At 40.7% G+C, this 25,043-nt stretch overlaps 1 protein-coding gene across 11 annotated transcripts in view; it reads left to right on the top strand.

Moving 5' to 3' along the window:
* The window catches only part of LOC308112469 (transducin-like enhancer protein 4), a gene marked incomplete at both ends in the record, with an annotated part of 43,825 nt that extends 19,224 nt beyond the window's left edge, over window positions 1-24,601 (top strand). For 3 of the 11 annotated variants that reach the window (XM_080468006.1, XM_080468004.1, XM_080468002.1), the window contains 15 exons: window positions 4,924-4,998; window positions 5,880-6,078; window positions 9,613-9,629; window positions 16,588-16,710; window positions 16,926-16,979; window positions 17,064-17,216; window positions 17,835-17,967; window positions 18,142-18,329; window positions 18,926-19,002; window positions 19,163-19,412; window positions 19,532-19,779; window positions 21,510-21,657; window positions 22,801-22,951; window positions 23,950-24,026; window positions 24,494-24,601. In XM_080468006.1, coding sequence (XP_080324132.1) covers window positions 4,924-4,998; window positions 5,880-6,078; window positions 9,613-9,629; window positions 16,588-16,710; window positions 16,926-16,979; window positions 17,064-17,216; window positions 17,835-17,967; window positions 18,142-18,329; window positions 18,926-19,002; window positions 19,163-19,412; window positions 19,532-19,779; window positions 21,510-21,657; window positions 22,801-22,951; window positions 23,950-24,026; window positions 24,494-24,601 — 2,001 coding nt within the window. Of the gene's footprint in view, window positions 1-4,923; window positions 5,005-5,876; window positions 6,079-9,612; window positions 9,630-16,587; window positions 16,711-16,925; window positions 16,980-17,063; window positions 17,217-17,834; window positions 17,968-18,141; window positions 18,330-18,925; window positions 19,003-19,162; window positions 19,413-19,531; window positions 19,780-21,509; window positions 21,658-22,800; window positions 22,952-23,949; window positions 24,027-24,493 lie in introns of all 11 variants that reach the window. The other 8 variants (XM_080468005.1, XM_080468003.1, XM_080468000.1 and 5 more) reach the window with 7 other exon arrangements.
* Between the last annotated feature and the right edge of the window lie 442 nt (window positions 24,602-25,043).

Here is a 25,043-nt window from a genome sequence, read left to right as displayed (position 1 = left end):
TTAAGTTGCACATTAATGTTTGGAACACTTTATAAATTGATTAAATATATTGAAGTAGCATTGGGATTTTACCTACACAGTGTTATCAAAGCAAAGACGTTTATTTTATAAACTGAGCAGGCTCAACCAGCTCCACAGTGAGCCTGACGATCTTTAAATGACTGAACATATCTTGCCCACAATAACTCACAATTATGTATGATTTTCTCTCTCTTATGGCTACACTTCTTTCAGTTGCCCAAGAGCCAGCGGTTTTCGCTGCAGGTTTTCTTTACCTCGGTTCACAGCTCTAGCCTGTGATTGTAATGATCAGTATCAGTCGTCGTACTTAAACACAAACATCTCGATCATACGAAAGCCTTGAGTACCGGGCAGCCAGAGACATTAAGGATGTCCTGCTGACTGAGTAGTGGACCTGTGAGAATCACTGTCAGAATAGAATCAAGAGTCAAATGGTATTCATTCCCACAACTGAATAAAACTCCGTTCTGCTTCTGGAGAGTACCCATTAGTAACCACAGCCTGCGTCTAGACTCTGGCTGATTTTATTCTTCTGTTTCAGACTTTTATTGGTCTCCCAGTTTGATTGAAAGGGATTTTACTACACTGCGTATTTGTGTGAGTTTATATGTCTACACGTTTTGTAAGCGTGGAAGCATGTTCACATACATATATTTGCAAGACAGTTATGTTTGCAAATATTTTGACAATCATTTGTGAATCCTGTTGAGGTGCATTTGATTGTGTGAAAGGTGCTATAGGAGTATCGATTGGTCCTTTTCCTCCTGCATACGTACAGGATACCTCCCCTTTGTCTCTGCTGCTTGTTTTTATGTTGTCACTGTAGTCTTCATTTGAAGCTTTAGTACTGTATGTTCTATTTTTGATTTAGAGTATGATAAAGCCAGGCAGTTGCAGCCTCATTAGTCATGCAATGTCATTTTTTACCACAAGGTGGTGCAGTGAGTCATTTAACCACTTCCTGCATTCAGTCCAGGAACAAAAGAAGAAAACAAACTACTCAAACTCACTACTGGATGAAACTGTATCTTACTATAATTAAAATCAATTTTCTGTTCGTGACTGTTCTTTGTTCTGATGTCTTTTTTTGAAAATGTCTTTTTTTTTCATTTGGAAATCTCCATGAAAGTTAAGGTCGCTTTTTTTCCACCTCTCTGATGGTTAGATGATTCCTGCTGCCATTGTGAGTAATGCCAAACATCCACTCTGTATTTTCACTTCATTTTTTTTATATTTTTCACGGTCTTTAAAAGCCATTCATTATCATTAATCATATACTGTGCCTGGTGCTCCTTCACATCCCACCTTCCAAACATCTTCCAGCATCCCTCAGCCACCGGCACGCAGCATCAAGCGCTTGTAATTTTACACCAGTCTCATAATCTTTGGTTGCACTGACTCGCACCACCCTGGCTCAAACTGAGCCTTCACATCTATCTGACCTTTCTCTAGGACATAGAGTTAAACTCATTATTCAATACTTATATTACATTGATGATGATCAGGCAGCATTGTGGAATAGGATAAAGCAATTTAAGCTTGACAGATGTTTACAGGAAATTGTCCTAAGAAGAGGAAATGCTGCTCATCATAGATATGCCCCGATTTCAGATGGTGAATCTAAATTATTCTAAAATATTTTCATGACTGTACCACATGTGTTCTTTGTGCTGTAATGGCTTTACATTACATGAGGTGGCCTTGTATTGTTGGTATTGTTGCTATTAACCTCAAAGGAAATAAACTTTGGCATCACTTCCTCAGAAGAATGTAATAACCTTTCATTCCAATAATTACCGACCTGTTTTTAGTTTTTTTTTAATAGCTCCAGTCTTCTTCTCTGAAATGCTCTGTGTTGCTTGCAAGCTGTGTGTAACATTTTTATCACATCCAGAAACGAAAGCGCTCCGTGATCCTCCCACCTTAACAAAAAGACTGCAAAAAAGGCGTTTGACAGTGTTCCGATATTTTTATTAAAATGTTACACAGGCGTCTGCAAGGTCTTTTGGGAGTGCACGGTGCACAGGTGGAGCGAGCAGAACAAACAGGTGGGAGGTTCATTCAAATTCAGGAAGGCAGCGACAGGCGAGTCGTTGTGCATGTTGTTCATAGCGGCTCTATACTGATGCAAAAGCATCTTCACTTCAGTAAATCCCTGCAGCCATGCGGAGGGAACGAGACAAACATGGTGATACAGCTGCAGCCGCTGATTGTAAAACAGACGGTAAACATGATCGTCCAACAATAAATCTAGTACAAATGACACAACAAAATGCAGCGTGCACGCTTTCATCAGATGTCAGATTACTGGAGCTCTGCAACAGTTTGCGTTATGACCTTCTTCTGAGCTTTTTCATCTTTTATTATGAGATGGAAAAAACTGTTTTAGTGCAGCAGCTTTTGCTGTGTGCGTGCGTAACTTACAACGTAAACACGTTGGGGGCTGATACAACATTGGTAAAAGCGCTATATGAGTGAAATTCCTTTACCACAGCCATTTGTTATAACCATAGTTGCACTCAACGCGATTGGCATAGGTGGCAAAGTATGTATATTTTCCACTAAAGTAAAAGTACAGATACCACTGTAATTGAATATGTATTGTAGTTTTGAGTAATAAGAGAGTAAAACTGAGTAAAAAAATTTAGAAGCTAGAAAATAACATGAAATTGGAAGTGTAACAGCTGAGGCAAATGTAAGTCATAAATACTAAATCATCAATACTTTAAAAGTAAAGCTTTCTATTGGTATCCATTCTAAAGTCACCTGAAATGCCTCAAGACGATCACTTTTTGTATCAGAAGCTGTACAATCAATGAAGTAGACACTTCTCACCGTGGTTGACTTGCCTCTTTTTTGTCATGCTATGAGGAGTCGAAAGTACAGATCTTTTGGTTAAAATGTACAGAGTAGAACTTCAATATAGTACAGACACATAAAGTATTGCCTCAAGTGCAGTAGCAATGTTTGTGGTTTGTTACCTTCCACTTTCAGTGATCCGCTGTATAAATAACATATACCTACATCAGTGCAGGACAATACAATGTTGGAGACACTCAGGGTTCGTTGGTTGAACTGTGGCTGCCATACTTAACTTTAAACGATGTCGTTTACGTCCTGCCTGCTCAACGCCCCAGTGCTGCTGGTGATGTGATGATGTGAAATCAATCATAAAATCACCCTGGCAGAAGAATGTGGTTGGACAGAAACAGTCTAAAATCAGTATAACACTATGAGCTGAACCTTCAGTAATGAGGAAATATAGTCATAAATCTAAAAATCTTTTGTTTAGCAACAGTCAGTTTGTGGGTCAGTGGCGATACTGTTAGTGTTGGTGGAGAAATAAATCTTCTTTTTTTTTTGTTTGTTTATTTTGCTGTCAGCCATTAAACAGCGATAGTGTAACTGTAGAGGCTCTAGGCAAGTTATTAATTATGCACTGGATTTTTTGGGGGTTTGTCAAGCACAGGTTTTTAATCTACAGAATTCTTGGTGTGTGTGTGTGTGTGTGTGTGTGTGTGTGTGTGTGTGTGTGTGTGTGTGTGTGTGTGTGTGTGTGTGTGTGTGTGTGTGTGTGTGTGTGTGTGTGTGTGAGAGACTTTCATGCAGCTTTAACTCATTTTTGCGAGGTTTACCTGAACACGACGGTCAGGTTCATTTCCACACCTGATAAGCTCTTTCATCTCTGGCCTTCTTTGATGTTTTGCGCTCCTGGTTGAATCTTGCTGCTCTTTTCCCGGATATGTCTTCCTCTCTCCGTACCCTTTGTATGACTTTGCCCTGGTTGCGGTCCATCTCTCCCATGATGTCTGGCTTGTTTCCTTCTTCTCCACACACATATCCATGTTAACATTAGACACCAATCTTATATTGAGACAGAGGACAACACACGCAAGTGAATTACTGTTGTCTCGCAAAAGAATTTAATATTAAATTTTTTTGAGATTTTCAGTTATTTCTAAATTCAAAAAAGCAATTTTAAGAATTTCACTCTTGTTCTATGCTTACTGTATTGAATTAAGCTCCGAAAGTAAAAGAAAAAAATTGAGAAATGCTTGGATTTTTATTTCCATGACTTATGAACTGGAATTAAACATTTTACCGTATCCATGATAAGTAAACATCAGGAAGTTTCACTGTTTTTAAAGTGAAATATGGCAAAAATTTGGTTTTCCACTTTTGAAATGCACTTGTGTGTGGAAGTTGGCAGAGTTTGGCAACTTTTACTGACCTCAGACTTCGAGAAAATAAAATGAATCTATAGAAAGTGATCTGGGCAAAACAACTGAAATATACATGCACTAATGTTATTGTTATAACAAATACATTCTCACTGTGAGGTGCTTTATGATACAAAACAACATAAGTTGATAAAAAGTATTTTTTTCCGTACATTGGAAGACAAACCTGTGTGTTGCACATGTGTGGTTTTGACCACTGATGAGACACCTCTGGGGGGGTCAGTGACATATGATCCAATTTGAAAATGAGTGCATATGGTGCACTAATTTTATTAGCAGCTTTATTTTTGCAGTGTATGCGATACATACTTATGGATGTACCTTTATGCATTTTCATTGTATATTATATAATATTACAATCTGAGACACCTGTGTCAGACAATCCAAGGACGAGAAGAACTCACCATGTAATGAACAGTTTTTAATTTCATCATACGCACAATTTATAAAAACCAGAATGCTGTAGGTCACAATGACCTGAGTTTTTCTATTTGGCTGTCATACGTCATAAAAACTATCGCAGGACTGCATTGTACTTTTTATTATTTTTTTCCCATGGATAGCATGATACCTCTTTAATCGGCAGATGTCTGATTCTTTCCTCCGTCTCTGCTGCTGTTTCTCAGTTTGTCTCCTGATTATTTGTGTTGGTATCTCTCAGCATCAGCAGCAGGTGGTGCAGGCCGTGGAGAGGGCAAAGCAGGTCACCATGGCTGAGCTCAACGCCATCATAGGAGTGGGTGTAACACACACACACACGAATACGCACGCGCGCGCACACACACACACACACACACAGGATGCAGCAATCGTTTTCTTTAAATCCACCTCTCTAAAAAGACAGAATCTAAACTAATGCTGAACCAAACTGACACACACTTTTATTTTTTTTGCCACAGTATTTGTAGCTTTTCACATCTATTTTGTTACACAATCATATTGGAAATTAGGTGCTGGACATAAAAAAACAAAAAACAGATCTGGCTCTGGATCTGATTAAAAAAAAAAATTAAAAAATGTAACAAGTGTATATTACTTAGTACTGATTAATACAACTATGCCGTGTGCTGGAAGTTCCTCAGACATCACCGCCCCTCCTTCCCCCAAAACCTCTACATTCCACCCTCCCACTCCTCCATCATCACTAAAACAATTGTGGAGAATTACAACTAATAAACACAAAACTTTTAAAAGTGTATATATAGTTTAAACAAATACATCAATGCTAATATGCCCCTTTTCCATTTAAGCTTTTGTTATTGTATTATATTTTCAGTGCTAAAATAAATTTCCATTGTTATGGCTCTTCTTCTTTTTTTTTTACTCTCACTAAATTAATTGAAGAAAAAGGTGTTGGAAAATAAAAGTGAAAAATGATGCGAAGACTAAAGTGCACTTTTACTGTGAGTATGCTGTTAGTGCTTCAAAATATGTGTCATCTAGAATATTCAGTGAGGCTTTTTGGCCTTAAGTCAACCATTCATTGAAGGTCAATCAGTTTATTTATTTATGAGGATTTAAAAAAATAAATAAAAAGCAAACTGTTGATTGTTCAGGTACTTGCAGTTTCTGTCACACCATTGTGTTGAATCCTAATTTCTTTGTGTATTTCAGCAGCAGCAGCTTCAGGCTCAGCACCTGTCCCACGGTCACGCCATCCCCATCCCGCTCACGCCCCATCCGGCAGGTCTGCAGCCCCCCCTGCCCCCCGGGGCCAGTACTGCCAGCCTGCTGGCACTGTCCTCCGCCCTGAGCCACCAACTGCCCCTGAAAGACGAGAGGAAACACCATGAGAACAACAGTGAACATCCAAGAGGTAAACACCAACTCAATTATACGGTATTTGCATTTTGTTGAGAAACTTTTATGAAAGGATCCTTGAAATGTACCAAAGACCCTCCATACCACTATATCTAAACATAATGGCAGTACATAATAGTAATTATTAATTAATTAATGGTAATTAATAATCATCAAAATTATATTTTTTGATAAATAGCTTGTTAAGGAGCTAGAAGACAGTAACACTATGTCATTTGATCCATGACTGACATAAGAAGCCACGTATTTGTGATTGTCTCTGTGTATAATACTAATGTCAGTGACATATATGCCACTGTTATTATTTTCACTTGTATTCAATGGGTTACCCTCAGTTTTGCACAATTGAATTTAAAGATAGTGCAAAAAAAACAACCAACCCAATTACTACATTTTATTTAATTAAAATCTGCAAAACAGTGATCATATGCAATTTAAAGTTATGTAAATCTAAGTCCTGCACCCAGGGTTTGAAACAGACAGAAGTGAGGCAGAGGTGATAACCACTATATCAGCCTCTGTAACACAAAGCTCCATGCGCAGCAACACGTACTGTTCTATTTCACTCTTAAGGGGACGTTAAACATGTTTAATGGACATAAACAGGGAGGCCTGAATCCTCTGAGAGGTTGATTATCCCAATCCAGGTTTACACATCCAGAATATCCAGTCAGCATTATGAATTATATCACTGTTTGTACTGGCTTGTCCCTGATTGTTTAGTGCTTTGAATGAACACCCGCTCAAACTATTAAAAATTGATTTGTCATTATGCCGTTTTAATCGGTCTAATAGGGAGCAATACACAAGCGCCATGATGCTGTTTTCCAAGTGTACACACAGAAGGGCTCTAATTCTTCTCTGAGCTGACTTTGAGCTCAAGCATTTAATTACTGTTCATAGACACTGTGCTGTGTGTGTGTGTGTGTGTGTGTGTGTGTGTGTGTGTGTGTGTGTGTGTGTGTGTGTGTGTGTGTGTGTGTGTGTGTGTGTGTGTGTGTGTGTGTGTGTGTGTGTGTGTGTGTGTGTGTGTGTGCGCCAGCTCTTAATTACTGTGTTGCAGTGTGGCTGTGAGGGTTTTAACTGTGCAGTAGAGCTGTTAACCTTGCCCTGGAGCTGCAGTAAAGCTAACTGACTGCTAACTGAGGTATTACTCACAATGTAACTTCAGCTACAATTGGGTTTCTGGGATTTATGGGTGAGAGCAGGGCTGAAAAGGTTACCCTCTACTCAGGTACAGTTTTGGCTCATCAAGACAGAGCTCAGTATTCCACCTCTCCAAACACATGAACAGGTTTGTGTACCACTTCCAATCCAAGTAATCAGTTTATGTTGAAATAATTGTACCTGTGCTGGTCTGATCCATTGAGTGAAGCGAAAACTCTGGTCCCACGTGTGGCGCCCGTCTTGACAGCAAATCCTCTTTGCAATTAGTGATCCACATCAGGAGGCCGTCTCTGTTCTCCCATTAATGGAACAAGTAGGCCACAGAAAAAGATCTTTATTTTGGACCCGAGCCCACTTTACACTGGAATCAGGTGGCACAGGCGATGTGGCTCATTGGTGTTATTGCAGAGTCCAGCCCACTTTAATTGGTGAATTGATATATTTTGTTAGCAATAACTTTAATTCTACTGAAAATGTAGAGATTCATCAGTTTTTTTGCAGGTAACCTTGTTAACATTTTCACCATTTTAAAAGTGAAGTGACCCCACCCCCACCACACCCTGTAGAATTTTATAAAAAAAAATTTAAAAGAAGAAGAAACCTCATAACACGGTATGGGTGAAATACAGTTTCTCTGTTAAATTCTGTAACAATCATTTCTACTTTCTGAAGATAAACTCTTTGGGTTCACACTTCATTTCTGGATGTGTGGTGGACTGGAGAATCTTCCGCTCAGGAGGGAAGCTCAGTTTCAAACTTTCATTCACAGTTTTTTCACAGCAAAGATGCATTCAGCTCTTATTATGTTGCTTCAATGAAGCCATATTCTCCCTCTTGGTACACTCTTATTTTTCTTTTTGACCGATTCATCTTTCTCTTTAACCTGACGTGCTGCCATTTGGTCTCCCGCCGCTAAATTTACGAGATTACCTTTGTGTCTTTTGCTGACACTTTAAGTATATATCGTTATTAAAATAAATTAGACATTACATTCACGCTAATTAAAGTGCATAAACTTTGAAGTTTTGTGACCTCGATGAATTTAAGGCGGACTCACCTATTTTTAAAACATTAAAAAAGTTCTACCCCTCAAAATTAAAAAGGCTTTGACAAGGATGGACAATTTTTCATTTGAAGTCTCTTGGACAGGTAGATTATTAAATGCACTAATGGGAACTTGTGTAAGCAAGCAAAGTAGAAGCTGTTAGTAAAAAAAAAAAAGAAAAAAAGCCCTGCATACATGAATCAGAAATATTGGCAGCAGTACATAAAAACATACAAAAACAAATAGTCTGAACAAAACAGCAACAACTGTGTTCGAAGTATGCTTTGTTCTATAAATAAACTGTATAAGAAGAAGAACAGTTCCCCGAAAACCAACCACAAATATCTTAAACACCCCATAGTAGCCAAGTGCAGTACAGTTCTTATAACCTGGCAGCACTTGTAGATATACACCTATGCTTCACTAAAAGGCTACAAATGCAGTACATTAGCAATGTGATGTTATCTCGGATTAATAATAACTTTTCGTACCTCAGAAGGCCGTTTAATGCTGCCATATAACATGTAAGAAATGTAAAGGAATGCAGCAGAAAATGATTTCGACAAGCCTCCATGCAAATGAATGCAACAAGTTATCATCTGATTTAAGGCGCCGTACATAAGTTTATGGAATAAATGTTTTGCAGCTTACAAAATTGATAAAATCGCCAAGTCTGCCACACAGTGAGAGAATACAGACAGCATTTGTCTGGTAGCCGTCTGCTATGTTGTGTGTGAAGCGTTCATTCAAAACTCCACGGAGTGACTCAGGCTGTACATCTGCTTTAAGCTTTGACGGTAGCGAGACTCGGATGTTCTTGTTCTGGTTATGTTGCCAAGAACACGGTGCTTCCCAGCTGTGCCGCTCCGACCCGAGGCCCGGCTGACCTGTCTACAAGAGACGTCACTGGTGAGCTCTTCAACAGAACCTGACCAGAACAGGCGGGAACCCGGCTGTCGGCGGAGCAGCTCGGGTTGATAGTTTGATCCCCAGCTTCCCAGATCTACGCATGGGGCTTTAAATATTCCTGATCTGTCACATCCATTATTTTCTTTAAGAGAGTAAACTAGAGTGGATCTCTTGTTAGATCTGTAGGTGGACTTTGAAGTGTAAAGAAACCCTCCATCAAACAGAACGGTCAGTCGTAGCACAAATCCACCTTTAGCTGCACTGCTTTGTGGTTGTGTGTGTGTTTGATAAGGTATTATTTTGTGTGCCTACTGTTTGTGTGTGTGACTACACATTTTTCCTTTGCTTCAGACTTTAAATGCTTTAATCTGTAATTTTTTTTCTGTCTCATGCCCTCCGCCTCCTCAGACAGAGACTCAGTCAAGGTAAGTCTTTCTTCTTCCCTTTGCAAAAAGACACGTTTGGAGCTTCATATCTGCTCATCTTCAGATCTTTGCTGCTGTTGCTTTTGATGAAATAACACATTCACACTCATAAATGGATGACGAGTAAATTTAAGACGAGCATGGACTCTCTTCTTTGCGATTCTTTTTATTGTGCACTTTAGCTTTTGTGTAAAATCTATTGTTTAGAGTGATCGAGGCATTTTATATGATGTGAGTGGAGCGACATGAACATCGAACACAAAGTCAACTCAACTCGGATCAAGATGCACACGTTAACATAAAACGTGTTATAAAGAAACCTATTGTTATCGTTTTGATTCGTTGTGTCTCATTTAGATTTTCTGGCTAATATATCATCATATTTAGTTCTTTTTTTTTGTGTTATGGGACGTACCGTCTGTGTAATGTGTCCGCAGGTGTTTTTTTGACGCTTTTTTTTTGTATTTTGTTACTGTATTTTGAGCGCTTGCTTATGTGTAAGATACAATTAGAGATTCAGACATTTTAATTTTCTCATATGTATATTTGTAAAACCTTGGTAGTTGAAAATCTTAACAATTATCATTTGACATAAATTTTTACTATATATAGCCATAATTTGAGGCACAACATTTTTGCTTGATTTGATGTATTTTTCATCCGCACAGTGCTGCCAGATCATGCGTTTAAAATGTCTGACGTGTGAAAAATGGAAATGACTTGAAAGGAAAAAACAAAACAGGCTAAAAGCGGGGCTCTGAAACGAGTGAATTATAAAAGCCCGGTCTGGTTAGTGAAGGAAGGAGGGAGCAGAAGGAAAACGGCAACGCAACAGATCATTGTTACATCCGCCGCTTGTAGTAATTAGTCCCTTAAGCAGAGCTTTTTTCCCAGGGCAAACATTTGGTTTGTTGAATACTCAATGAGCAGATTAGCATTTCTTTATACCAGCAGCGCCAGAGTGCACGCACGCATGTACGCGCGCGCACACACACACACACGAGCACGAGTTTAGCAGGCTGTGTCCGTTTTATGGTGTGTTGCAGTAGGTGGGAACAGGAGGAATGTTTTAATATGTTATCTGCTGCCCCCCATGCAGCTTATCCTCCTGTACGCACGCACACACACACACATGGCTAATCGGTCCCATCATGGTGCCTACACATCTGTGTGTGTGTGTGTGTGTGTGTGTGTGTGTGTGTGTGTGTGTGTGTGTGTGTGTGTGTGTGTGTGTGTGTGTGTGTGTGTGTGTGTGTGTGTGTGTGTGTGTGTGTGTGTGGTGTTGCAAGGTGCTAATGAAAGGCATTCATCATTCTGGCCTCTATCTTTATCGCTGATTTCTGACGACCTCACACACACACACACACACACACACACACACACACACACACACACACACACACACACACACACACACACACACACACACACACACACACACACACACACACACACACACACACACACGGAACTGCTCTTTGACATGTGGCCAACAGTCACTTCATGAAACCAATAAGTCCCTTGTCAGTGGTCTACAGTTGCCTTGGCAACAGTCCACAGAGTACAGTGGGTGTGAATTGTATGAACATCTGTGCCTTAACGTCCTTGGCGTTAGCACCTCACATGCTGATAAAGGTACGAGGGTGTATACGGCGCACGCATGTGTGTCTGCATACTAACGCTGCTGGTACTGCCAGTCAATTATGTAGTCATGGTGTGTTCAAGGACTACACCTTCTCAGACCTTTTGTTGGTCGGAGTGGGACTGAGTACATTTATTAAATGAAGCTAATGATTGGTTCAACCATCATTAGCTTTTTTTTTGGTGGGGGGGGGGGGGATTGCATTCTGTGATATCCTTTCCAGCCCACACAGTGAATAAGTGAAAGTTGGTAGAATCAGGTGACAGGTCTTTTTTTTTTTTAATTATTTTTAATTGCCTTAAATGTCACATAATAAAAAACGTCTGCATCTGTGATTATATGCTGCCTGTGTGGAACAAGAACTGGACCGACTCCCTAACGAGGCCATTGTCAAGGTTACAATTAATCACCTGTTGAAGTAGACACATTGCAGTCTGTGGTCGGCCTGATCATCAGAGACTCACTTTGTACTTTTTTGTCGTGGGTTTTTTTGCCGCCGGTAAACAAGCCTTGCGGCGGCCGTCTGATTTTGTTGTAAATGCTGGGATGCTCTTTTAAAAGCCCTGAATTCAGTGTGCAGCCCTGCCTTCCATGCTGTGTTGGCTGCAGAGTAACAAGCTAATTGAGTTGTACGGGGGGAAAGACGGATTAGACCGAAATGACTTCGACCTAAAGTTCTGAAGATTTTGGTTTTTTTGTGTAGATATATATTTGTGTGTCAGTGAGACAACAAAGCGGCAAAGCAAAGACACTAAAACACAGCATCTCCACACTGTGGACACATCCCTTACTAAGTTTGACTTTTTCTTTGTCTCTGATAAAGTTTGGAAGTAAGTAATCTGATGAGATGAATACTGCGCGTCGCCTTAATTGAAACAAAACATGGCCAAAGTTATTTGTTATTCAGGAATTGAGAAAAACAGAAAGAAGGCATTCAGAGTGGAGATTTAATGCTTTGAAACCTTTTTTGTTTCTCCCGGTTGGCGAACGCGGCCGTCCTCCTGCCTGGAGCTGCTCAGTGATCAGCATCTTTTCATAGAAAAAAGAGTTTTGGATCATTTACAGTAAAGGAAAAATATATATATTTTGTTATAATTGGCCTACTGTGACTAGTAGAAAAAGAAATCTGAATACACATTTTGGTGTATATCCTATTTTCACTTCTACGTTTATCTTGAATTTCCTGAAGTGAACGTGTGAAAAATTTTATTTGTATAAAACTTTGAACGACGCATATAAAAGTGGGTTTTCTCATAATTTGACTCATATGTATTTTGAAAAGCACCAAAATGGCCCAAACCTTTGAGTTTTATTCCTCTTTGTCTCATAAATATGCATTTTTTTTAAGCATCTCTTCCTGTCATTAACATTTTTATTCTGTTGACATGTTTTCTATCTTTCTGAAAGGTTAACAACAAAGATTTCCAAAAAATGTTCTCTGCAAAGTGCTTACAATTGGTTTGTTAATAGAATTGTGATTTTCAGATTTACCTAGTGGAAGTTTTGTTCCCAGCTTTCAGGAGTACAAGTAACTTTACCAGGAGTAAAGGGTTTGATGGATATATTTGTGTTTTGTACTTTTTGACGTTAGGTTCCATTACCAAAGTGTGTGTGTGTGTGTGTGTGTGTGTGTGTGTGTGTGTGTGTGTGTGTGTGTGTGTGTGTGTGTGTGTGTGTGTGTGTGTGTGTGTGTGTGTGTGCGTGTGTTGCATTATTTTTTAGCTCTTTATAATTTGTTTTTAATAGCCATATTACTGTTAATACATTAGTTAACATCACTGGTGTTTGCATATTGTGGCTCTCATCAGTACGCAGGACACAAGACAAATAGTGAAATTAATCTCTGCTTTGAGCAGAATGGATCTGAGATAAGAGAAGAAACTGTGTAAAAAAAGTGGGCGGGGTCAACATTTTTGAAGCGGAGCTACTTCATGATACATCGAGTAATACAAATGGCTACTTGTTGCATTGTTACTCAATATTTAATCCTGTTGTTTGTACTAACCGTTATGTCTAGAACACGCCCTGCAAGCTGCCAGGTCCTCGTGACCCCTGTGTCGCCCCCCCACAAACAATTACACAAACATTCAGCACCACCAATGAACTGCAGGTTGATAATCCCCGTTCAAAGTTTACTGAGGAGCTTGTCTAGAAAGGATATGGGGAGGATATAGAGAGAGTAGATCACAAGTGTTGATGTCAGTGAACTGAAAGTAAAGAAATTTCCATACATTGAACAGTACTTCAGCTTAACATTGTGTTTGAAAGCTGGAAAAGGAAGAATGAGATTGCAAATGTATTTTACCAAAAGAAACTCAATGGATAGCAAACAACAACGCTCATCTTGGACCTTGAAAAGTCAAAGTAAAATATCAGCAGCTAAACATTATATTCCACATTTATTTACTTTATTTATGTTGATTATTGTGTTTAATCGCTGAATTTCAGGCTCACTCTGTTTTATGAACACCAGAAATATATTTAAGCGTCCGTCTCACTGAGCTGGGACACATTTTGAAAAAGAATTTGCAAAGTTTCCAAAATATTAAAAAAGAAATTTACAAATGTTTGCATGTTCACAGCAAATTGCTAAATTGTCATCATCGTCACAGATGTCGGAAACACGTCTCAAGCGTTTGTCCATTTAGTTTAAGAACATGTGACGAATAAGAAAGGAGCCATCAGCAGGTGAATATGAGGTCTTAAGGGTAATATCTCTCTCTTCATGTGTCCAATATGAGACGGTGTGAAAAAACAATTTCTTGAAGTGACAACTTTTGTGTGACAAAATACAAATCCAGTGTGATTGATTCCAAGCAACAGTTATCTGTAGCTGGCATGTTTTTTTTTGTGCGTCTGTAACTTATGAGTTGTGGCACCTGAGTGAGAGGGGTTGGGTGGGGGTGGGGGTGGGGGGGTTACCTCTGTTGGCCTTCAATTTATGATGTTTTAAACTTTATTCATAACATAAGCGGAGTTATCTGGAAGTCACTAGAGAGAGAACACACGCACACGCACACGCACACACACACACACACACACACACACACACACACACACACACACACACACACACACAGAGGAGGTTACAGATAGCATTATCAGGACTTGCAGAATCAATTTGAAGTGGGAGGCAAATATAATTATGATGTGCATGGAAATGAAGACTTTCACTCAGCCGCGCCGCTCAGACTGCTTCGCAGTCACAATGCCCGCACTGCCGGCGGCGCCTTCATTTGTCTCCGCAACCAAATTAATTTGCTTTGATGTTTTTGAAAAAGCTAATTTGCAGGCTAATTAATCTAATCAGTCTGCGACTGAGGGCGAGGGAGAGAAGGTGAGGGGCTCAACCAACTTGGGCTCACTCAGGAGGAGGCACACGCCGATACACACACTGGCAATCTCAAGATTATTTGCACGCCTGGAGTACTAAAATGTAAACAGCTAGGAGCGTCTCCTAACCTCACACACACAGACACACACATGTGGGCACATACATGGAAACACACTCCTCCCCCACAGAATCTCTGTCATCAACACTTGCAGCACGGCAAAGGGCACCGGAAAGGTTACAAGCGTGAGTTAGTGGAAAGGTCGAGCTAAAGGTCCTGCTTGATTTTTTTTTTTTCTTCTTCTCTCTGTCCATCGTGGGCCGGGTGAGGAGCGCTTCCCAATGAGAGAGAGGAGAGAGGGAGAGAGAGAGAGGGAGAGAGAGAGAGCAGCAGAGCAAGAAGAGAAATGTTTAGTTAGTTGACCTTATTTTGATCTGTGCTTCTCAAAGAAGATTAATCCCTCAGTAATGGCGTTTAAAGGATGCCATATTAGATTAAGAAGGAGATGTCAGTGGAGCGACTCCCTCCAACGGCACGGCATTGTGGTCGGACTGTCGAGGATGCAGCACTGCTGTGGTTTGGTTATGATATAGTTAAAAACTAATTGGGTTTGACTGGCAGAGGGTTTTTTTTTAAAGTTGTGTGAACTGTTCCTCTTAGCTTTTCTTTCTGCATCTTTCCCTGACCTCTCTCGCCGTGGCAGACTGGCTCTGTAATGTCACACGTTGAGAAGGTTTTTACCGCGAAAGCTGGAGCTCACACTTGGCCTCTTGTCTCGTTTCAGTGAAAATCCAAGTATTTTGCTTCAACCTTTCATTTCCTTTCACACCTTCTTTGTCTTTGACAGTTCCTCTTCTCATCATACACTCCAGCCGTTTACAGAAAGATGCACTTTGGGGATCTAATTAGGTGGATTATCACATCAAAAACATGTAAATTATCACACAATCTCTCCAATGGTTTCATCTGCTTTCAGACTTACAATGTTTTAACATTTTGCTATGACCGAGTTTGCTGTTTTGCTGTGTCTTAAGCACTTAAGAAAGCCTGCATTGTTCTCTTTAGGAATAAAATCTGTTCAACGTGCAGTGATTAAGCGACGGCATGATTCGGTTCAATTACATTTTTTTGTGGACTACCAATAGGGATAGTCATCTGAAGGCACTTTTACGGAGAAAACCCCTCATGTGCACACATCGGTGACAATGGAAAGGAAAAAAACTCATTTTAGACAGACAGAAACCTGCAGAACCAGGCTCAGAGGTGAAGACGCTCTGCTGTTCTGGTCGGGTTAGAGGATCAAGAGAGAGAACAAAATAAGACAGAGAGTGACAATCATATTGTCATCAGAGAGCAAGCTAATCCTCTCAGTGCAGACTTGATGGGGGCTCAGCTCACAAACTTCGTGTTCCACCGTTAGACATCCTGCAGGAAGCTGTAGAGACAGAGAAAAGATGACCTACCCAACCCCAAGTTGCCCATATTTGTGAGTGTGAGTATGTTTGACTGTTTGGATCGCCATGTTTGTAATGTGATGGACTGGTAACTTGTTCAGACTCCTGTCTTCACCTAGTGTTAGCTGTCACTGTTCCACAATCATGATCTGGATCATGTAGTAGAGAAAATGACTGGCTGGAGGTATGCAAGATCCACCCACTCTCTGTATCACACGTTTCCCCTGCAATCCTTAAGAATTATGGTTCGTTCTGTGAAAATGGTCTGAGGACAGGGTGTGATGTATCGTTGTAAGATCTATTTGTTCGGGTGAAGATACAGTTTAAAAAACAGCGAGACAGTACCTGATTATCTAGTATGTCTCTATATGCTGGGGTTTCACATTGTCGTCTTTTGCCTCATATCCCAAAGTTTCAACTGTTTCCTTTAATGCATTTTTCTGTTCAGAGCTCAAGTTTTGTTGAAAAAAATCAAAGCCTGTTCTGTTAAGCTTCTGCAATATTTTGTCCTTTTTTTTTTTTTCTTTCAGAGCTCCTCCGTGTCGCCTTCAGCAAGTTTCCGGGCTGGAGAGAAACACCGCAGTTCAAGCGATTATTCGTCCGACAACAAGAAACAGAAGACGGACGATAAGGAGCTGACGTCCACGCGCTACGTGAGTGAAGACCTTTTTCGTGTATGGATGAAAATAAAAAACTGAGTTCACTGGTTTACAACACCCATATCTCAGTCTGTATCAAATACAAATGTAATCATTAGTTTCTCATGTGTTGCACAGTTCAAACTGGAAAGGACTTTGTTTGTCAGAGGTTCGGTTCAGATTTGACTGCAATGCAAATCGACGTGTGTCCTTGTTTATATGAATCCCAGGAAAGTGATGCAGAGAAGAGCGACGACAACTTGGTGGTCGATGTCTCCAACGAGGTAGGAACCCGTGTGGCAGCGTGTTATCTTTTGTGTTGCCTGCCCGTGAAATGAGTCGTCTTTCATTGTGCTCACACGCTGCAGGATCCAGCGTCCCCTCGAGGAAGTCCCGCCCACTCGCCTCGGGAGAATGGATTGGACAAAAGCCGCCTGTTGAAGAAAGACGCTCCCCTGAGTCCTTCCTCCGTCGCCTCCTCCAGCAGCACACCTTCATCCAAGTCCAAAGAGATTAATTTGGTAAGTCATTGGGGTAATTACAGTCTTTTGATCTTCTTTATCACTATTTCTCAGGGAAGTTTGCTATTTTAGGGCATCGGGAAAAATGTGAAGATGAACATTATTTCAAAGTAAAGCACAAAAAGAAATGTATTGTTACAGATGACAAAACCTTGATGATCTAAAATTACAAATAAAAAGTGTGGAGGGAGAACAGCGGATCGGCTTTATATAATACGAGACATTGTCTTTTCAAATATCATTGATAATCTTGAAAATGATTCACAGGTTTTTAAATCCCTAAATAAAAAAGTGACACATTATATATATAATTTAATTATATCTATTTAATTATTCTAATGACGGAATGAGGGGTATCTTTTAAATTCAAAACAGAAAAGTTTTGTTCTTTATGTCATTAGCTAACTAAGAAGTTTAAAACATACGTGTCATGTTTTGTCATGATTCACACAAAATAAAAAAAGAAAAAAGAAAACCCTCCACAGCCCCTATTTCATGTCTTCTGCGATTGTCGTTAACTCTCAAGTTTTGAGTTTGGAAGAAACGGGAAGACATTTGGAAGTTGCCAAACTTGGCCACTCGCCTGACAAAGGGTTACGATTACTTTCTCTGCTGTAGAATGAGAAGTCCACCACTCCTGTGTCCAAGTCCAGCACCCCCACATCTCGCTCTGAAGCCCCCACACCCAGCAGCACCTCCACCCCAGGCCTGAGGTCCGCACCCAGTAAGCCTGCAGGAGTCGAGACCCTGGGTGAGTGTTGCATAGAGGATTCATGACTTTCATGAGCACAAAGCAGTTTTGTAAACCTGCTTTGAGATTAAATGTCATCCTTGTTGAGTTTTCAAAAGCATTCCTATGTATTTGAGCTCAGCACTGTGACCTCTGCCACTAATGTCACCCATCTGTACGTGCCTTGCCTCGTAGCTCCTGGCCTTCGCACACCGCTGGCTGTGCCCTGCTCCTACCCCGGTCCGTTCGGCATGGTTCCTCACCCGGGTATGAACGGAGAGCTGAGCGGAGCAGCAGCAGCCTACACCGGCCTGCATAACATCTCTCCACAGATGAGTGCAGTGGCAGCTGCTGCAGTGGCAGCCTATGGACGCACACAAGTGGTACATGTACCCTCGCAAACACACATAAATCAGCACACTTTACCAACTGGGGCGGTCCCACTTCCTGTCGCGCTGTGTTCACACGACACTAACAAACGAGCAACACAGCCGCTTCCTGCAGAGATGCTTTATTGTGGTTCCCAGAATCCAAAACCGGTGCTATTTCTCTGAAACTTCAATGGCCCTGGTTTGACACGTTCAAATCATTCTTAAATCTCTTACAGCTTCAGTACAGATATTGGTTGTCGTCAGCCGTTTTGATCTTTTTCAATGTAACTCTGAAAATTTATCCATAGATGTTAAAACGAACGAGTCCGTTTTTACACTGTAAAGAGCAGGAAGTTCCGATATTTGTATTAAATTGTCATGAGAGAACACAAAAAACCCAAAAAATAAATATGCGTGTGTAGTACAAAATACCTGAATTGTAGACATGCGTACAGTAATGAAGTATAAATACAGTTTTAACTGTTTTGACCAATGACTTTATCTTTCATATCACCTCTATGTCTGGAACTGTCCTGCACCTTTTTCCTCCCTGTATTGTTTAAGTTGTGGTTGTCTGAACAGTTGTGTATGGCTGACTTGCCTTTCAGGTGGGATTCGATCCTCACCATCACATACGTGTCCCCGGCCTCCCTCCCAACCTGTCCGGCATTCCTGGTGGAAAACCGTATGTTTCCTATCCTTACGCTCCGGCTGCACAGTCTCACTGTAGATGTTCACAAACCATTTCTTCCCTCTTGCCTGCGTTTACCTCTCCCAGCACCTCACCCTCACTCTTCTCACTCACCGCTCTTCTTCCCTCTGCACGATCCTCTTCTTTCCTCCAGAGCCTATTCCTTTCATGTGAGCGCTGACGGACAAATGCAGCCCGTGCCTTTCCCCCCCGACGCGCTGATCGGCCCCGGCATCCCGCGCCACGCTCGACAGATCAATACTCTCAGCCACGGGGAGGTGGTGTGTGCCGTTACCATCAGTAACCCGACGCGCCATGTTTACACTGGCGGCAAAGGCTGCGTCAAAGTGTGGGACATCAGTCATCCCGGCAACAAGACCCCAGTATCCCAGCTGGACTGTCTGGTAAGTGTAACACATCAATAACTTACTTTCAGGACTTGTGCTACACGTTGAAAAAGATTTCCTTTTTGATTTCCATGTAATTACTTCTTTTGATGGCACCACCTTTTCCGTCCCATCAGAACAGAGATAACTACATCCGTTCCTGCCGGCTGCTTCCGGATGGTCGAACTCTCATCGTCGGGGGTGAGGCGAGCACTTTGTCAATCTGGGATTTGGCCACACCGACTCCACGCATCAAAGCGGAGCTAACTTCCTCAGCACCTGCATGTTATGCTCTGGCCATCAGCCCCGACTCAAAAGTCTGCTTCTCCTGCTGCTCTGATGGGAACATCGCCGTCTGGGACCTTCACAACCAGACCCTGGTTCGGTATGAAACAGGAGGAGGGTATTTTTGCTGGAGAATGATTACAATTTATCCATCAGTTAAACCAGTGCTTTCTGTGCTTTTTCTTTTTTTTAAATCTCATCTCTCGCACCGTACGTAGTGTGTTCAGCTGAAAAAAGCTCACTTATTCTCTCTTTCTTGCTTTGTTTTCGCTGTGTCATTTTCTGTTTATGCTGCCTCGAGATTATTCCAGTTCGTCATGGCTCCTGTAAATGTCTTTTACTTTAGATATGTGATTCTAAGAACATGATCATTTGAAATAATATTTACCTTCCAGCTAACACGTTGTGGTCTGTGGGCAGAGTAGCGCCCCAGTTTGATTCTCAGCTCGGCGTCTTTTTGTTTAAAGTTTGGATGATTTCTTTGTGCATCTGGGTTTTTTTTCTACAGTCTCATCCCATAGTCCAGCGGTTTAAAGCAGTAGACTGTAAATTGGTCGTAGCTTTAGCCCTGGGGACTTTAAGTTTGATAAAGTGAGGATGGATGGATGGATGGATGGATGGATGGATGGATGGATGGATGGATGGATGGATGGATGGATGGATGGATGGATGGATGGATGGCACATTGACTCTCAACAGAAAACCCAAAAAGTGGAATTACATTTTTTCTTTTTCTCCATCTTAAAATCATCACTTACCTCCAAGATTGAAAACAGGTACGCATTTGTGTCTCTCGACCACAAGGTAATCCTTGGTAGAGGCATTTTTTCAAGATGCTTTGACAATGAAATGTTACTGAAGGGCTGTTTCAGTTAAAAGGACATTCCCAAATACAACAGAGTACGGAGATGGTCCTTCGGAGAAGATTTTCAAATATTCACCGGAGCAATCCTCGGTCTCCTCAACATAACCCAAGTTCATCTTGTGTAACATTTACTTTAAATTCCAAACATTTACCAAGATCTTTACTTTCAGACATAAATGTTTCAGTTTGGAAATCTGATTGGAAATCTGTTTTGTTGTTTTGACTACAGCAAAAAAAAGGTTGCCAAGTTTCTCACAAATGGGAATTTATAATCTCACATTTTTGTGCTCATAAAGAGATGAGATTGAAACACTTCTCACAAAAATTTACAAGCAATTACAATGATCACATTTGAAGATTTTTCTGTTATATACTTTGTCTTCACATTAATAATATCTGTATTCACTTCTTTTTATTATTATTATTTTTTTTGTTTAACCCTGTTTTCATTGGGGTTTTTTCCACAGTCTATTTGGTAATGCAATGAGATAACTGCCTACAATTTGACATAACATTTACATAAGGGTGTTATTGCACGTGAATCAACAATGTAACTTAAAAGATTCAGTATAATGAGACAAAAGATTTCTGAACTACTCTTTGTGTTGCAATCAAAGTTTGCTCCACAATGTGGTGTATTGAGCCACTCAATAGAAGCAGCAAGACCAATAGTTAACACCAGAAAAATGGAGCAGGTTTCTGGATCTACTGGACCAAATCGGGTCCCCTGAAACTACCCAAAAGACCCAAAGAGCAAACGATCAGCCAGGCAAAGAGACAAACTCATCATCGCCACTTGTATACAAGAGAAGCGTGACTCAAATTTCTCCTTGTGTCCCTTTAAAATAAAGACTCATTAAGTGCACTACAAAGGGTTTCTCTGAATGCTACAAAGTACTAATGTCAGTCAGATGATCGGTTGAAATGTTTTCTCTCGTTAAGATGACCATTGTGTTTTTCTGCAGGCAGTTTCAGGGCCACACGGACGGAGCCAGCTGTATAGACATCTCTAATGATGGCACCAAGCTGTGGACCGGAGGTCTGGATAACACAGTCCGGTCCTGGGACCTGAGAGAGGGCCGGCAGCTACAGCAGCATGACTTCACCTCCCAGGTACACAGAAAGCTCACAAACACATCACATTTGAACTCGCCCACAACCCGAGTTGTAATGCAAATGTTTGTATCTTTCAGCATTGTGACGGTTGTTCAGTCTCTCCAGCAGCTAGCAGGTGCAACTTAGATGATCAAAAGCATGATTTTGCACTAAAATTATTATTATTTTGCTGATAAGTTGAAAAAAAATGTCACAAATTGATGATAATTGTGTGTGACGGGAAATGTCATTGCCATCTGTAGTTTGTGTGATTACTGCCTGAAGGTTTGATTTATTGCACTAAATTACAAGCCATGCTCACAACATTAACTCACACTAAAAGCCAGAGGTTTTTTTTTTTTTCTATAATTTTTCAGCCTGTCCTTTTTTTTTTTTTTAAACTAATGATAGTTGCAGTGAAGATTCAGGTTTTTTTTTTTTCCAGACGGAGGAGAGAAGCAGATATAATAGACCTTTACTGCAATTTTCTTGAATAGACCCATTTCACATCTTCAGTGTGTGCAGGAGGAGGTGAGTGTGCATTGAGGAGAAGGCAGGGCAGCCGGGGAGAGACAAAACCCTCACAGTTCTTATATTGTTTCGCTTCGTCGCTTCAGCACAATTAGCACTGGCCATTTCATGAACTGCCCCCTCTTTAACTGATGCACAAAATAATTTTTTCAACATTTTTCAGAAAAACGGAACTAAATATAACATTTTTGATATTTGATAACAACATGGTCTTTTTATATAGACCATCTTGTTATATTTTACTATGGAGGTAAAGCAAAAGGAACTGTTTTCAAAGTATTACGATGGCCAGCGTCATCAAAAGCTGAGCGAAAAAATGTCCATTACTTTAGGTGGATATCCACATATTATTAATACTCTTGGGTTTAACCATGTAGTTGATTTTAATCTCCTCTCTAATGTTTTTTTCATGCCTAGTAATGTATTATATAGGGAAACATCTTTTTTTTGCCATTTTCATGGACGAGTAAGGAAAATATACATTGGACCTTTGCCAACATGTTAATACCCACGCCAAACCCACATACAAAAACACCCTCATGTGCATTCAAGAATTCCCAACACATGTTTTATTTTGAAGCAGAAGAGATCTAAAGGCCATTAATATGTGACTGATGGGTTTGATTGCAGATCTTCTCACTGGGATACTGTCCAACGGGGGAATGGCTGGCAGTAGGAATGGAGAACAGTAACGTGGAGGTCCTACATGTCACCAAACCTGACAAGTACCAGCTCCATCTGCATGAGAGCTGCGTGCTGTCGCTCAGATTTGCTCACTGTGGTAAGAATCAACATGAGGTAAAAAAAACGATGTAAAGAAATGAGAAAAATAAAAAAAGATGGAAATACATTCCTGAATCATCCACAGCATTAGAAAAAAAAAAAAACCCACACACATATGTGAAGTCATCATCAGGTACCGGGTGAAAAGTTGGAGACGATATTCAGCAAGCAAAGTGTCAGTTCTTGTTCATGTGTTGTCAGGATTAGAGGTCTAGGTCAGAGCATTTACATTGCACAAGGTGTTGTCAAGTGCTGCCTCCATGCAGCAGTTTGCACCTTTAAAAGGGGTCCAAGGACAGAAGACTAGTAATGAGGTGACGAGGTTCGTTGACGCAAGCGTGGAGCAAAGGTTGGCCCGTGTAGTCTGATCCTACATAATAACTACTGTAGCACAAACTGCTGTTAACCTTCATCTAAACTACGACAGTCGAATATCAGAACATACAGAGCACCGCACTTTACTGAGAAAGAGACTGTTTGGCCTCAGAGGAGTTAGTGTGAATGTGAAAACACCTCCACAGGGCAGACGGTCGTCAGAAGTGGACGAACGGAGCAATGAAAGGTTTCCTGTTCTGTGAAAGCATGTCTTCTTTCATATCTCTTGGTTTCACCTCTGGAGGAGATAGCAGGATACATTGTGGGAAAATAGCGAGCTGCAGAAGCAGTGCGATGATTTTTTTATTATATAAGTTTGGTTAATTACATTCGTATGGATCTAACTTTGACACGTAGCAGCAGCCCGAGCATCGTTCCAGACAATGCAGAGTACACTTTTTGATTAAAATGATAATCCCTCGAGGCACTGGTCTTTTTCGGCAAGATGGTTCAGGAATAGTTTGAGATACACAACATTTAGCAGGGTTGAGGTGGCCGCCGAATTCCCTGCATCTAAATCCCATTGACCATCCTCAAAGGTCCCATATTACAGATTACACCGTTACACCTTAACCTTCTTTGGATTCGACGTAGCCTCACGTCGTTTTTATTTCTCTGCAGGGAAGTGGTTTGTGAGCACCGGAAAAGACAATCTGCTCAACGCATGGAGAACTCCATATGGAGCCAGCATTTTCCAGGTAAGTGCGGAAGAGCGTACCACAACAATGCAAGTATGGATGGCAGGCAGCGGAGAGTCCAAACATTAAACAATCCGATAGACCGGAGGGCGGAGGTATTTTCAAAAAAGGGCACAGAAAACACCTCTGCTCAATAAATGTAGGTTTTTGGGTGAATACAGTCAAAGAAAAATATACATTTTTAAGTTCTGCAATGTAAAGAAATGCCTGAACAAACAAAATGTGAAATCACATGCTTGGCCCTCATTCTGTGACAATATTATAAATCAAGGACACATGCATTCCAACAAGCCTTTATCGGCATGAAAAGAAAGGGAGCGTGTGATCGTGCTTTACTGTATGTAGATATTATGGACTGAGCAAAGACCTTAGTCAGTCTTCTGTTTGTTTTGGATTCACATTCCTCTGGTGAACACCTGCCTGTCTCGCACACATGGTCCTCACGTTTTCTTTTATTCCTCTTTCAGTCAAAGGAGTCATCCTCAGTGCTCAGCTGCGACATCTCCATAGACGATAAGTACATCGTGACGGGCTCAGGAGACAAAAAAGCAACTGTCTACGAGGTCATCTACTAGGAGAACGAAAGCTGCGGTCATTGAAGTACAAGGTCGTCTTTCCATCCAGGCCTGAGGGCTCCATCAGCTACGTGTATAAAATCAAATTGAATGGAACAAACCAAACACTCTCTTGGACCGTGACTTGTCGACTTCTCGGCTGGTTGTGAATCAAAACAAAAAAAAAGCAGAGCCAAGCACAGAGATTTTTTTTTATTTTCATTTTTTTTGGTCTCTTCTTTTTCTTAAAGTGTCTTTTTTTTTTTTGTTATTGTGAGGACCAGAGAATGGCCGTGTACCTGGAGTGGATGCCGTCACCATTTGTTTAAGATTTATTTTCACTTGTGTCTTTGTGTTTATCCATTTGTTTACATGCAGTAACTTTTCCCTGCACTTTGCATATACCCAAAGGCTTAAAAAGGTATGTAAAGTAGGTGGTAGATGGGATACATATCATTCCTGG

This window comes from Lipophrys pholis, assembly GCF_963383615.2.
Source record: "Lipophrys pholis genome assembly, chromosome: 7".
In the NCBI taxonomy this organism is placed as follows: Eukaryota; Metazoa; Chordata; class Actinopteri; order Blenniiformes; family Blenniidae; genus Lipophrys; species Lipophrys pholis.
Note: the sequence above shows the minus strand (reverse complement) of the source record. Positions and strands in the feature narration are given on the sequence as shown.